A 15,623-nucleotide genomic window follows, 5' to 3' on the forward strand; every position below is an offset into this window, starting at 1 on the left:
TCCTTATCGCATGACTACTCTTCGCTTAGTTTTTCTCTTCTTCGTATTAACGATCGCCTTAATCAGGGCGAGGTGCGACATTTCTCCCCTATATTTTGCATATTCTCGCGTTATTCTTCTTCGTGCAAACTAGCTCATGCTCTTTTAAAAAGTTATGGTATAAATATGCGAAGTTGAGTTTATATTCTTGCAAATATAGATAAGATGTTTATGCGAAGAATAAATTTTAGGACTCATAATGCTCTCAAGTTTGGATGTTGATACATTAGTGTGAAGCAAACTTCCATAATGTGGATCTTTATGATGTATGTCGCATGATATCATGGCAAATGTGACGATGTGGTCATGATTTTAAGTTCTTCCTATCATGCTTTTAGTTACTGGAATATGTAAAACTTATAAATTGAGTATACTTAGCTCGAGAGGTGTGCGTTTTCTTCCTGCCTCAGCGTGGTTTTTCCATGTCTTATCTTCCATTCACACTGCTTGGATAGTTTTCCATTGCACGAACTTTATAGGTCTTATCTGCCTCCTAATTAAGGTCTTACTTCCTTCCCCCACATAAAATTTAAAGGACTTATGGTCACCTTGGTTAGGGTGTTCCACCTGTTGGGCAACGAAATCTCAGTTCCATTTGCTCTTGCGAGTCATTAGACGTCGATCTCGCCTTAACTGTGTTAGTATTCTTACCTTCTCAGGTTATTTCTGCGACAATATACCAGGCCTGGATACTCCCGTGAGTAAAAATCCCCAGTACATTGTCTTCTTTGACACAGTTCATCTCCCTAGTGGAGGGTGTCGTCCATTTATATTCCCCCTGAATCGCCCCTTCAAGGAAGTCACCACTAACCATTTCAGTTGGGCTCCTCCCATCCAGTTATTCAACGACCAGTGTTGTCGCAACCCCATGATTTTCACATAAGTGGCTTAATAGGCGTGAGATCACACCCTAGGTGGGGTTTCTTTGGACCGAGTGTATCACAGGGCCAAGCCATCTCCTTCTCCACTGGTCTGCTTTTATACCCCATACCGGAGATCTTATTCGCTGAGTGGTTCGTTCTCAGTGGCCTCCAGTGGATGGGCCTTTCTTTCACCCCAATAAGTAAATTTCCCAGGATACACCAGTTATAACGCGCGTTAGAGTTTAAGGGTCGCCTCTTAAACACTGTGCAGTCCTCTAGTTGCACAATAGTGCGAACTAAGTTGACACGCTACAATTGTAATCCCAGCCTCCCTAGGTAGAGGTTTTAATAATATCTTGCACCCTATTGAGGTCTTACATAAATTTTTGTATCTTCACCGTGTTGCTTTTATTTCGCCTTGGTTTGCTTGCTTTCTTATCAAAAGAACTTGCTTCATGTTTCTCGGGAACAACTTCCAAATACACCTTTCGTTCTTCTTTGATTGCATATCTTACTGCTTCAAGGATAATATTTTTTGAGATTAGTGTTGTTCCAAGGATGTGTGAGTGTATGTTCTCCATCTTTATCAGTGAGTTCATATGCCCCGTTTCTGACGGTACTCTTCACGATGTAAGGTCCTTCCCAGTTTTTGCGAGCTGTCCTCCTGATTCCCTATGGTATGGAGGGATTTCGCGTAATACCAAGTCTCCAACATTGAAATGTCTTGGTTTAACCTTTTTGTTGTATTCCAGAGACATTCTTCTGTGGTAGTTGATCATGTGTTGTAATGCAACTTCTCTATTTTTTTCGGCATCATCAAGCTTCGCTAGGATGAGATCTGTGTTCAATTTTTTCTCCCAAGATTCGCGCTTAGTAGTTGGTATGATGACTTCCGTTTGTTGTACAACTTCGACACCATACGTTAGGCAAAGAGGGGGAATTCCAGTAGCTTCGCCTCGTGTTGTATTATACTCCCATAGAGTGTTGCGGAGTTGTTCGCACCACCCCTTATGGTGTTCATCGAGTTTTTTCTTCAGAATATCTGCCAAAGTTTTGTTGGTTGCCTCAGCCTGGCCATTACTTTAAGGGTACAACGACGTTGACTTCCCACTTTGGATCTTGAACGTGTTAAGCAACATGGCCATATTATGTCCTTCAAATTGTTTTCCATTGTATGATACTAACTGCACCTGTATCCCAAATTTGCATATGATCTTTTCGAACATGAAGGAGAAGACGTTAGAGTCTCTGATATGTTGTGTCGCTCTTGCTTCAACCCATTTCGTGAAATAATCAGTTGCCACAATTAAGAACATCTTTAGTTTGCTTCCTGGCACGAGGGATCCCACAATATCTAGGCCCCACTTCGAAAAGGGCCAGACACTTCACACGGAATTTAAGGGCCTTCCTGGTGCATGAATACACTTCTGATACCTTTGGCACTCTTCACACTTAGTTGCAATATCCTTTGCATCTTCGTGCATATATGGCCGATAGTAACCATGTTCTCTAGCTTTGAGTGCCAAAGATCTTGTTCCGCTGTGATTACCAGCGTCTCTATAGTGTATATCTTTCGTATTTTCAATGCCCTCCTCAGATGACAGACATCTTAAAAGCGACCTTTGGAAAGATCTTATGTATAATACCCCATCGCGCAGTTCATAGTTTGTAGATCCACTTTTGAGTTTAAGTTCCCCTAATCCGTCCTGCGGTGTCTCTCCATCTTGTAGATATTTATGGATTTGGGCTCTCCAATCGGTTCTTCCGACACTTCCAATATTGTCTTCCACATCTATAATTTCCATAGCACGTCCTCAGATGTCAGTTGATGGTTGCATCAAGCTGTCGATGCGAATGAATCTTGTTTCAGGGTTTACCATCATTGATGTGATGAATGCGAGGGCATCCGCACATTGATTATTCATCCGACGTCTGTGCCTCCCAATGACATTTGGGATGCGATCCGTATACCGTTTTGCGAGTTGTGAATATCTTTGCAACGCGAGATCATTAATTGTGGATCGCCAATCCATTTGGCGAATGACTAGCTGCGAGTCACTAGTAAGTCTAATATGATCCAACCCAATTTCAACTGCCTGTCTCAACCCATGAATGACCGCCTCATACTCGGCTTCATTATTCGTAGTTTCGTTTTTTAATATGAAACAATAAACTATTCTGTCACTAGATGGTGAGACAAAGACGATCCTATCCCATTTCCCTGACTGTTTACCGACCCGTATACAAATATTTCCCACCTTTTCAGGTTATGTGCCTTGAGTATATCTTCCTGGTCGGGGCGTTCTTCGTCAATATCCATCATTTCACTCACAGGGTCATCTTCTTCTTGGGGAAATTCTGCGATGAAGCCTGCTATTACTTGGGATTTTGGTGAGGATAATACTTCATAACTCAATTCGAACTGCTCAATTTGTGCATTCCATCTTTCGATTATTCCCACCCTTTTGGAGGATTTTAGTACAGACTCAATAGGTGCCTTGGTGAGTACTTTGACTTTGTGCACGTGGAAGTAGATACGAAGTTTTTGGGTCACGTAAACTAATGCGAGGAGTAGTTTTTCTGTCTTCGTGTGATTTTGTTCGGAAGGGTTAAAAGTTTTGCTGATGTAGTAGATTGGTTTTTCTACCCCTTGATCTGATCGCAGTTACACGGCGCTGAGTGCATATGGTGTTGTAGCGAGGTATATCAGTAATTCTTCGCCTGGCTCGGGTTTTTGCGGCATTTTTAAATTTTCCAAGTAATCCTTTATGCTCTGCAGTGCGGCCTCGCACTCTTGTGTCAATGTGAATTTACTTCTTTTCTTCAAGGTGTTGAAGAAATTCTTGCATTTATCGGACGAGCGCGACATGAATCTTCCCAATGATGCGATCAAGACACTTAGTTTTTGTACATCCTTGATGGTAGCTGGCGAGGCCATTTCGCGTATAGCTTGCACTTTTATGGGGTCGACCTGAATTCCTTCTTTAGAAATGATGTATCCCAAGAACTTTCCTGATGTGACTCCGAAGATGAATTTCGCCGGATTTATCTTCATACCTATTTTTCGCATTTGCTCGAATATTTCTCCCAGATCTTTCGCGTGATTAACTCACTTTTTCCTCTTTACTAGCATGTCATCAACATATACCACCAAAGTGGTAGGTATCCATGGTTTAAATACTTCTTCTACCATTCGCTGATAGGTGGATCCAGCGTTTCGCAACCCGAATGGCATTAGGGTATAACAATATAGACCTCTTGGTTCAAAGAATGTTGTATTCTCCTGGTCTTCTTCTGCTAAAGCTATCTGATTTTACCCTGAGTATCCGTCCATTAATGATATTCTTTCGTATCCGGTAACAGATTATACAATCAGTGGGATATCTGGCAGTGGATAGTTATCCTTCAGGCACGCCTTGTTTAGATCAGTGAAATCGATGCAAATACGAATTTTCTTGTTCTTTTTAGGAATTATTACCATGTTTGTGACCCATTCTGTGTATTTTGCTGGTCTAATAATTCCCGAGTCGATCTCTCGATTTGCTCGTGATAAAATTTGGCTATCTTTCGTATTCTTTGTCTAACTGGCTTCGTTGCTGGGTTGATGGCTAGCCTATGGAAGGCAAGAGAAGGATCTATACCGGGCATCTCGCCCATATTCCATGCAAAGACGTCTTGGCAGTTTCTCAGCAGCCGTTCGAGGTGCTTTTCTTCCTCTTCCTGCATCGTGGTTCCTATCTTTATCGTCTTCGGCTCATCATTAGTTCCTAGGTTTACATCTTTCATAGGTTCTTCAACCGTGAAATTCGGTGTATATTCTCCTTGCGGCGTCGGTTCCCTTATCTGGTGTATGTGATCTCCTTATTTTTTGGGGATTTCGCTAGGGATTCCCTTACCTTTAGCTGCTCTTACCATGTAGATTTGGAATTCTTTTTCTTTCCGAATTTCTTTCTCCCTTATCTTATTATCTTTCTTTCTTTGTTTTCTCCCTTCTTGATGTCGCACATTTAGGTCTTTGCACTTCTTCGCCTGCATGATGTCTCCCTTGATTTCTCATATCCCATCAGGAACGGGGAAGCGAATGCACTGGTGGAAGGTGGATGTGATTCCATGTATCTAGGGCCTTCCAATAATCACGTTGTAAGGGGTATCTACATCCACGACGCTGAATGTCACAATTGTTTCTAATGAGTTCACTGATATCGTTACTGTGGCCCTTGGGTTTTGTTGCGATTTCATTGAAGCCAAAGATGTCATATTCTGCTGGTGCAAGATTCGAGTCATTATATCTCATTGCCTTAAACGTATGATAGAATAATATATCCACAGAGCTTCCGATATCTACCAGAATCATGTCTACTGCCATGGTGGGTGGGTGGGTGGGTGGGTGTGTGTGTGGGGGGTGGGGGTAGGGGTGGTGGTGGTAGTGTAGCGATGTCTTCATCTCTATAATCTGGTTGCATTATCAGGGTCGCGATCAAATTTTCTTCGTGTGGTGCTCCATCCTCTGGAGCATCTTCTGTGCAGAACATTATCGGCTGCCTCTGCCAATCTTTCAAGGGTTCGCTTTCCACCTTTGTATGTATTTCTTCCCCGTTGAAGTTGTGTTTGAAGGCTCGCCTCAACACTTTATCGTGAAAAGCCTTAATATCTTTTGCAGTTGATACTATGGCATTACATTGCTGATGTCTGTCATCATTTCTCCTTATCCATACTCGTTTATGATTCGCTCTTTTCTAATTCTCGCAACAGTTCATTCGCGCCTTTCTTTTCATGTTCAGCTGCCTTTGTGCATCATTTCATATATGTTCCTCCAATCGCTCTTCTCTTTATTCTCTCTCGGCAATCTCCTTAGTTCTACGGTACCGCTTATAGATTTCTCCGTATTCTATCTCCAACTCATATTCTCACACATTCCTTATTGGGTTATGGATTTCTATCAACAATCGCCCATACTTGACTGCAAGGTTCACCCGCTCTATGATTAGTGTTTTTTCTCTTTCTTTTCACTGTGCGAGTTTTCTGTCATGTTCTCTTACAGTGATGCTAGCTTCTATTCGTTCATTAGTAGCCTCAATTCTCCCACTTTCCTTCCTATTGCTTTTTCTGACCCACTGCATATTTCTGTGGAAAGAAGGTTCTTTGACCACTCTTTTGCATTCTTCTACATCAGCTTTCCCTTGTTGTGTAGCCATGAAATTTTTTCTTTGCAATACAACTCGTCGTCCTGTAGCCCTTGAGATCTGGTTAGCACCGTCAACGAAAAGAATTTTCTGGGTGAGATGAAGGGTATGAGCTTTCTTGTGAACCTTCTACTGGATCTATAAATTGGATGTTGCGAACTTTCAAAAGAATGATGGTTCCAATCGATCAATCAACGAGTTTCCTAAAATGACGGTGGAGAAACAATAATTGAGTTGGAAAGACGATAATTTCGGACTGAATACTATAAGGTGAGGATAAATCCTCCATGTTTCTAGCGCCAAAATGTAGAAAATCCTTCAACTACACCCAGTGAAGTGATAAGAACACAAAGTCTAAGCCATAGAGATACACTTAAACATTAATGATATTATACACCTCTTGACACTAAATCTGATCTTCAAACGAGATTTTATATTGAGAGTATGATGTTCTTACAAATATTATAAAGATTCAAACACATAAAAATGGAGATGATGAGTAAAAGGTTTAAACCCTAATGGATTCTCTCTTCTTGGAATGGTTTTAGTTTTTGTTACTTGACTGAATTCTTCCTCCCTTTGTCTCTTCACTATCTCAATCCTTATATAGGCAAATACCACGGTAGAAGACAACTTGGTTCACGTGCAAAATCTCTACTGATTGATTTCTGTTCATTCTGTCGTATTCGTCAGGCTTTCGGGATATGTCGATGTCTTTCGCGTTGTTACTTGGTGCTCTGCTCGATAGATGTCGTGTTATGCCTGTCGCATGGTTGTTCTTCCTGCCTCTTTCTCCTTATTGCATGGCTACTCTTCTCTTAGTTTCTCTCTTCTTCGTATTAACGATATCCTTAATCAGGGCGAGGTTGTGATTTAACTTTGTGCGATATTTCACCCCTACAGCCTAAGTCGTCAAGAAGTTGACGACTGTTCTGAACTTCATTTTCCTGGATTTTTTTTTGTTTTTTAATAGTTAAACAAGGTGGCGCGATCATGTTAATCTTAACAATTTTAATGTCTGACCCATTTAAAATCAAATCAAAGGTAGCAAAAAAAATTCATCAAAAAAAAAAAGAGTGGATGTCGGTGGGTGGAGGTAGATTAGTAGTAGGCGGTTGGCGAGAGGAGATGGAGTAGAAGATGGTGGTCGCTGGTAAATATGGAAAATACAAAATTATTTGTAAGTTTAGGGTTTTTTTTTTATTTACTTTTTTAGGGTTGTTTTATTAAGCGTATTTTGTTGTTAGATGTAAATAAAAAGTCAAAGAGTAGTATTTAGGATTTATGAAGAAATATAAGGGTGATAAATAGGAAAAGTGGAGGTGGAAATTAATGTGGGTGGCAAATAGAAAAATTGGAGGTGGCAAATAGGTGAATCCTTTCTAATTCTACATTATCGTAATAGCTTTTTCCTTATCATACTAATAGTGGTGATTTCTTAATTAACGAGACGTCACGTTTTTTTAGGTGAATAAAATCAACTGTTTTTTATGCATGTTGCAAAGAGGAGAGCACAAGCCTAGTCCAATTATTTTTTAGGTGAATAACAAAATGCTGAAGGCATTCAAGTATGCATGTTTTTAGTAATCTACACTACAGTTGGTGCTCAGGAACAGGATAAATCTCTAAGGATGGAGATAATTGAAGAAGGGGGAGGAATTAGAGGGTTAGAAGAAGAATTAGACGAGTTAGGGAAGGGAAACAGAGAACAGTCGATATTTGGAGAGAAGAAAATTATTTCATTTCATTACTTTCCATGATCTACAACAATCAACGAACTGGGAATATAAGGTCTTAACTAAGCAGTAGCACGTTTGACTCACACAACGACTACTAACCTCATTAGCAACGTTTAATGAACATATATTTAACTAATAACTATTGGGTGCCCTTAGTAACAGGTTAGCCCTTAAAAACTCAGGAACTGTGACAACAGGTTCATGACAAATCCCACTCCTTCAAATCATCCTTGTCCTCAAGGATGGAAGTTGAAAAGAAACATGGTTGTTGGCCTGTTGTAGCGAGTAATGTAGGAGAAGTGAATGTGACCTTGATAAATTTCAACACTAAGACCCATAATAAGCTGAAATCTTTCATGTAACTGTTTCTGTAGGGGTCGACTTGATCCAATTCCCCTCTAAAAACCCTCAATGAACTTGAGACTTTTGGAATAGCTCCTTCGCTATCAACCCTGGCAAGATCATGCATTTTCTTGTTGTTTTCTAACACAAGCAGCTTCTTATTTCTTCTCCTTGTTGAGAACATTACTTACTCACTATTTTAATGTATCTCAATCCTCATACCTTTGTAAACAGTAATAACACTCATGTAGTTGCAGTTATATCTCACCAGGTTGTAGCCCCTTGCCAGTTTCTAGTCCAAAGTGTTTCCTCTTACAGATAAACCCCCTTGTCTGATGAAACTGACGCAACCTTCAAATTTGTCCAATGAAATCATGTTGATATGACCCTTAAACGAATTAGCACGTGTTGATAGCATGGAGATGATAGCCTCATATTCCCCTAGTGTTATTGTGCCATTAGATGTGGAGGTTTGTCGTTGCTTCCAAAGATGTTGCGCATCTACTATAAATTTACCCAGCTGCCTTTATAAAGTACTTGTTACAAATATGGTGTCCTATAACCAAGGATAATTGCTGCTAGCGATGACTTGGGAAGAACAAAAATTCACCAGCAAAGTTTGAGTTATGTAACCTGAGTCTGTACTTATCAAAGATATTACTCTTATAGCTCCAGAAGTATTGCAAGGCTAGGGAAGATTTTGCTACCAAAACCTCGTCATATGTAAAATCTTCAAGCTCCAAACCTGTAATACACATTTATTCGCTGATAAATCTGATGGCCTTTATAAGATTTCCTATTTGGGTTACCAAGGTAGTTGCCTCGAAAACTGTAACCTGTAGGTGAGTGCAAGAACAATTAACCACCAGCAGCATCTTCTTGATTCCCACCATCCTTATAATGACTTTCTTCCACCATGAACACCAAGGATTATTACCACAAACCATAGAACTAGGTACTCTAGTTTGTAACTCGGTGATGATCCATTCATAGCTACTGGCTTTTCCCATACTCCATAAACAAAAACAAGACAATATAAATCTCTGATTGTGTTGCATGAGAATAACATCTTCTTCACTGCTCTGAATTTTTCCACTCTCCATTCATATACTCCAGACCAAAAGAACACTCGATTGTGACAAGGAAGGTACTGTCGAGAATCAACCAAGCTGAGAATGCCATGCACAAAGTAGTTCAGAATTGCTACAAATTCTTGTTTCTTAATTTGAATTGATCCAACACAGAGAGATTCTCTATTATTAATCTTTTCCTTCAACTACTCGTGAACTCCATTTCCCTCATCAGTATAAAACTTTATAAGCATCACTTTGATTCCACCATTCTTGTGTCGAGTTCTTTCCATCCAAAAGACAATCCATCACCACCAAAGCCCATACAACTAGGTACTACAGATGACTTGATGAAAATCCAAACATTACTCATACTACTCACACAACCAACAATGAACAAATTAAAAGTGAGTTCTGATAAGAAAACTGGATGAGAAAACTCCTCGAGTACTTCCTTCCACACAAGTAGCTGAAACTTAATAACATATTTCCATAGTAATTGAACAAGCAACTTGCTACCGTAGATTGATATAAACCATAACTTACTCCATTTTTTACAAACAAAAATACATTTGACTTCAAAATTAACAATTCCAAACCATAACTCGGATCTACAAATAGATTATGAAAAACATTTGCATCGTAATTGTGAATTAAATTCGATCCATGAAGAACACTCAAACCATAGGTAAGTATACTGAGGTTAGAACTGTTTCTAATGTAATCTGAAGAATACCTTTTATTCAATTTTAGCGACCTTCCACGATCAAATACCCTTCCAGAAACATCCCGGCCACCATTGAGACATTATGCACTTCTCAAACTGCACATTACTCTATCAGACATTTCAAGAAAACCATATCTCAGCTTCAAAGTAACCACTGAGTGCACTATGCCAGCAATCAATGTTACAATCTTCATTATCTCCTTGAGATGTTTCACAAGTGTGGCCGTCGTACTGATTTCGTAACTACTTGAATTCAAAAGACCCAGTTCATAATCATTGCTTCTCATGTAGTTCAGTAATTTCTGAAATAATTCTGAACTCGCTGCAATTAGCACCTCCGAATAGGAATTCCACAAACCGGTCTTATACATTTTACCACGATCAAACAATATACAACCATAATCAAAACTAGGTAAATTAACATACAAAAACTCACTTGAATTCACACTCAATAGTTTCAAATAATACCCATGGGCAGAATCTAACTTCTAAATAAGGTTATAAATGTATTTATCCCTTATATTATACCCATCCAACTTTCTTCCTCTATCAAATATCATTCGAGTATAATTAGCACTAGATGGAACATTACCAATAGAAGTAGTCTTATTTAAGTGAGCCAAGGAGTACAACCTCATAAAAATGATGAAGCAGGATGGGATTGTATGTAGGTTATTAATATCTGTAATAAACTTCCACCCTTCAAATTGTCTAACCTCATGATAGTCGAGAAACGTCGAATTTCCTTTGTAGTTCATAACTGCACCAACAACACCAGCTCGATCGATTTTTGAAAAATCAGGTATGAACCAAGAAAAACAATCATCGTTTGCTAAATAATTAGAAGAACTTCGAGTGACCCCTTTTAAAGAGTTGTAATCTTACCTCACTATTTGTTACCTTTCTAACTTGAGAATTCAAAACAACATTAGGAGGATCATGTTCAGAAATGAAGGGTTTACCCTCTTGATAATCTATAAACATTGAATTCCTGAAAAAACGGGGGTCTAACAACACCACCTAATATTTCGCTTAGCAATCTGTATGGACTAACTTCGAAATACTTTGCTAGAGAATCAGCTAGACAATCAGACTCAATCTAGATAAAAGTATCTCAAGGAGTTAATATCTCTCTCTTGATTTGATTTTTACTCAAGCTAAAAACAATAGCGAGTCTTTATCAAATACAAGGAATAACTTGGACGGTACCAAAGACCAATGTCCAAGGATCAATCAATATCAATCAACAACCAAAGGTTGGATTTCCAATTGATGATCACGAACGCACAACCTGTATTATTTCAATTATATAAAATATAAAGCGGAAAAGAAATAACACAGACACCAGAATTTTTGTTAACGAGGAAACCGCAAATGCAGAAAAATCCCGAGACCTAGTCCAGATTGAACACCGGATTGTATTAAGCCGCTACATACACTAGCCTACCCCAAGAAAACTTCGAACTGGACTATATTTGAACCCCAATCAGTCTCCCACCGATCCAAGGTACAGTTGTACTCCTACGCCTCTGATCCCAGCAGGATACTACGCACTTGATTCCCTTAGCTGATCTCACCCACAACCAAGAGTTGTTGCAACCCAAAATCGTAGACTTGATAATAAACAAATTTGTCTCACACAGAAAAGTCTATCAAAGGATAAATCTGTCTCCCACAAAAAAATCCTAGGTTTTGTTTCGTCTTAAGATACGAAATCAAGGTGAACAGGAACCAATTGATAATCTGGTCTTATATTCCCGAAGAACATCCTATATTAATCAATCATCTCTACAATCCTTCCGGACTACACAGGCGGTTTGTCGAGGAATCCCAAACAGTGAAACGAAGATGTTTGTGACTTCTTTATCTTGCCTATCAGAGAACTCTGACGATCTATATCCAATCAAATATTTAACTCGTACGATATAAGATGCAAGATCAGATCACACAACTACGATAAAAGTAGTATCAGTATGGTTTCACAATCCCAATGAAGTCTTTAAGTCGTTAACTTGGTTTTAGAGAAGAAAACCAAAGGTTAAAGGAGAATCAACTCTAGCGAGCGCACTAGTATCACATAGACGTGTGGGGATTAGTTTTGCACAATGCTAGATGTCTCCTTTATATAGCCTTCAAATCAGGGTTTTTTCTTAGTTACAAAGCAATCCATATTCACCGTTAGATGAAAACCTGATTTAGATTCAAGTTAATATTTCTCAACCGTTAGATCGAAAACTTAGCTTGTGACACACACTTGGGTAGACGTTTACTGGGTTTTCGAAAACCATTCCCAAACGTGTACGTGTATGTTGGTTCAACATAGTAACCCAAAAGGTTAACCATATGAGCATTTCATATTAACCTTGTTCTTTTTCATTATAACTAGTTCAATCGACTCAAATGAACTAGTTAGAGAGTTGTTCAATTGCTATGAGATCTTATATAACTACACAAGACACAATTGAAGCAAAGATGATTCGATTCGATTGAATCAGCTCATGAACTTTATATCCACGGTTTGCATAAAGCATTCCTTAGTAATTTAAGTTTCATGTTCAGAGCACATCTTTAGATCATAACCACTTAAGCTCACAAACAAGTTCGCGGACTTAAGACAACCGGCAGAGTTTTCCAAACTCAGCCGAAAATCTCGGCAAGGAGACTTCCGCCAGTTCGCGGACTGAGTTCACGGACTAACACGCAAACGAGTTTTTCGAAAATCCTAGTAGAAATTCTCGGTATGAGAACTTCCGTCTGTTCGCGGAATGGGTTCGCGGACTTGGCAAAGCCAATTCCTCCGGTTTCTCTCAATCAACAAAGTTCGAAAAACTTCGAATTAAGGAATACATGGTTATGTAATCTAAACTCTCATTCCAATAATTGAGACATTCTCAGAGGACTTTATATAGCCGTTATTCATAGACCGTTTCACGTCAGAGAAATTCTCAAAGTAATTGAAACTTTTCATGACTTTCGTCACTAGGTGAAGATAAACTTGATCAAAGCGAAACGCTTTACCAACACATGATTTCGAGATATAGATAGGAGAGATATACTCGGCTCGAAATATCAAATGTGTATGATCCAGTCTATATAGCATACGACTTTTGTCTCATAAGAAGTAGGAGATAGAAGAGATAGACTTTTGATTGATAAATAAGTTCAAGTCTCCACGTACCTTTTTGTTGATGAAGTTCCACGGTTCCTTGAGTAAATATTCGTCGTTGTATTATGAATCGCCATGAAGTCCTTGAGCTCAACTACACTTTTCTATCCTTGTTCGATACTTAGCTGTGTAGCTAGAAATCAAGGCTCATAGTTTTGATCACTAACATTGACAAACATGCTTGAGATAGCAACGCATGCGAGGTCGACCGAGCTATTCTCTAACAATCTCCTTCTTTGTCAATTTTAGTGACAAAACTATTAATACATATGGAATATAAAAAAGATAAACTTTAGTGGCTCCTACTCCATAGTCTAATCTTCAACGTTCCTTGAAATCTCCGTCCTTCCAAGTACTCCAATGATCCCAAAGGTTGTAAGTTGAGCATCACCGTTGTTGAAGATCCGTAGCTATAACAATGAGAGAAATCGAGATTCTCGATCATCATTATACAGTGACATAGTATTATTATGTAACATCAAAGTCCAATTGTATCACGACTTTAACAATAATACTACAGTGATATGTATCACTCCCCCTTAGTCAATACTCCTTCTCACATGGAAACCACTCCCCCTTACACAATGATCCGAAAACCATATGTATATGTAGTAGAACTACACATTAATTCTCCCCCTTTTTGTCAATAAAATTGGCAAAGGTACAAGAACGAGATCATAATGAAATTTCCGAGAAGGGACGTTTCATAGACTAAAAGAAAAAATACATACCAACTTAATTTAGATGAAATCATAAAGCCGAAGCTAAATGCATTCATCAAGGAGTTTTAAGATACAAGATAACCCCTATAAAATTCCACAGCCGCACACCCCGCAAGATATTACCATTAAGCACAAGTTCAAAAAAACTCTCCCCCATTTGATGTCATTCCCGAAAGAACAACAAGAGCGACCTTAATTTCGAAAGAAAATAAGGATTTTTAATTGGACACCAAAAACCATAGAAGTGATTTTCTATATCCAAAACTCAACCAAATTAATCACAAGAAAATCCATGATTAATTCAACTGGAATACGCAACTAAATCAAACCACAAAAGTGATAAATTTAATTGAAAGTGCTCAGCATAAGTAAACTTATGGAACGACTAAGGTAATCATACGGAGATGACTAACTTAACTGTTCACATACTCAACATAAGGAAAAACCTTACGGAATATACGAATACATGATTAGTATAGCCGTTCATATACTCAACACAAGGACTTGTGGAATATATGAAAACTCAACTAGACTAATTACAAGAGAACCCATAATTAATCTAATTGGAATATAAACAACCAAACTAATCACAAAAGTAATCAATTTAATTGTCAAAGGATTTGCTCGACAAAAGAAGACTTTCGGAGCAAATAACTAAATAACCAAACAAGATGATTAAATTAGTTCATAATGCTCAACAAATAGCATCTTATGGAACAAACGGCAAATCCAATACGAATAATCGACTTAGTTGGATCGTGCTCAACATAAGACACACAATGGAGCCTTCACGGTAAAAGATAACAAAATGGATCAATGAAGATCAATACCGTGGATAACATACAAGGATCTATTCTATTTTCCATCATAACTACATAATAGACTTTATCCTTGTCAAACAAAATATTTTATCCTATTTTCCATCAAATAATGACTGCATAGGCATAACTTTTGTAATTGTCAAAAGTCCATTCGTCCTTTCATTAATACGAATACCAATTCATGAACGACTTTACTTTTGACAGCATATGGGACCTTCAAGTTCACGGACGCAAACATACATTTCAATATCACAAAATCATAAAGATCAATACTGCAATAACATCATCCTCCAATTTTTAGAATTTAAACCAAATAAACCTAAAAAAATAACATAAGAAGATGAAAACAAAATAGCTATGTGTAATCACAATCTTCACTATTCAAGGCACTAGTTATTCTTCGAACTAAACCAAAAAGAAGACATACTAGGTAACAAACTAGAACCAAGATCAGACGAAAAAATAAATCCTGTCTGCAACCATAGATTGAACAAGAGCGAGTTCCTCAGTTTCCTTCCTTAGTTCGCCTTTTAGATAGGCTAGATTCCATGTTGCGATACCAACTTGTTCGTGTACGACCTTAAAGTCTCCAAGAAGATTTCCTACCAGTTGTGAAGAAATCTGAACTGGTAGTTTATCTTTGTTTTCATGATCAAGAGCATGAAAGCATGAGATATCAATATAACATAGCTCAACATCATCAACCTTGTTGCTTCCCTCCATTGTGCACCAAAAATACTTTTAATAGACCAAGGAATCCCAAAACATAAAAGAAATAGATGTTGAGGAGCAAACGAAATAATATAACATCGAATGTAGTACAATCCTGACAGCTTTCTCAAGAAGAAAATCATGAGAATCATGAGCATCCTTTTTTAACAAGTAAAAATTAAAAAGAGATGCAATGAACATGTCAGGGTGTAATAAGATGAGCATCTTGCTCATCATTAT

At 38.3% G+C, this 15,623-nt stretch overlaps 1 protein-coding gene across 1 annotated transcript; it reads right to left on the minus strand.

Annotated features, from left to right (window-relative positions):
- Nucleotides 1–2,287: 2,287 nt before the first annotated feature.
- On the minus strand, nt 2,288–2,707 carry LOC113296182. Its single transcript, XM_026544510.1, has one exon. The coding sequence runs from the start codon at nt 2,705–2,707 to the stop codon at nt 2,288–2,290; it is 420 nt and encodes a 139-aa protein (XP_026400295.1).
- Between the last annotated feature and the right edge of the window lie 12,916 nt (nt 2,708–15,623).

Source organism: Papaver somniferum, chromosome 7, assembly GCF_003573695.1.
Source record: "Papaver somniferum cultivar HN1 chromosome 7, ASM357369v1, whole genome shotgun sequence".
NCBI classification, from domain to species: Eukaryota; Viridiplantae; Streptophyta; class Magnoliopsida; order Ranunculales; family Papaveraceae; genus Papaver; species Papaver somniferum.

What these genes read in the sequence shown, in the direction of transcription:
- LOC113296182 (XM_026544510.1), bottom strand. Translation starts at nt 2,707, where the DNA reads ATGGAAATTATAGATGTGGAAGACAATATTGGAAGTGTCGGAAGAACC.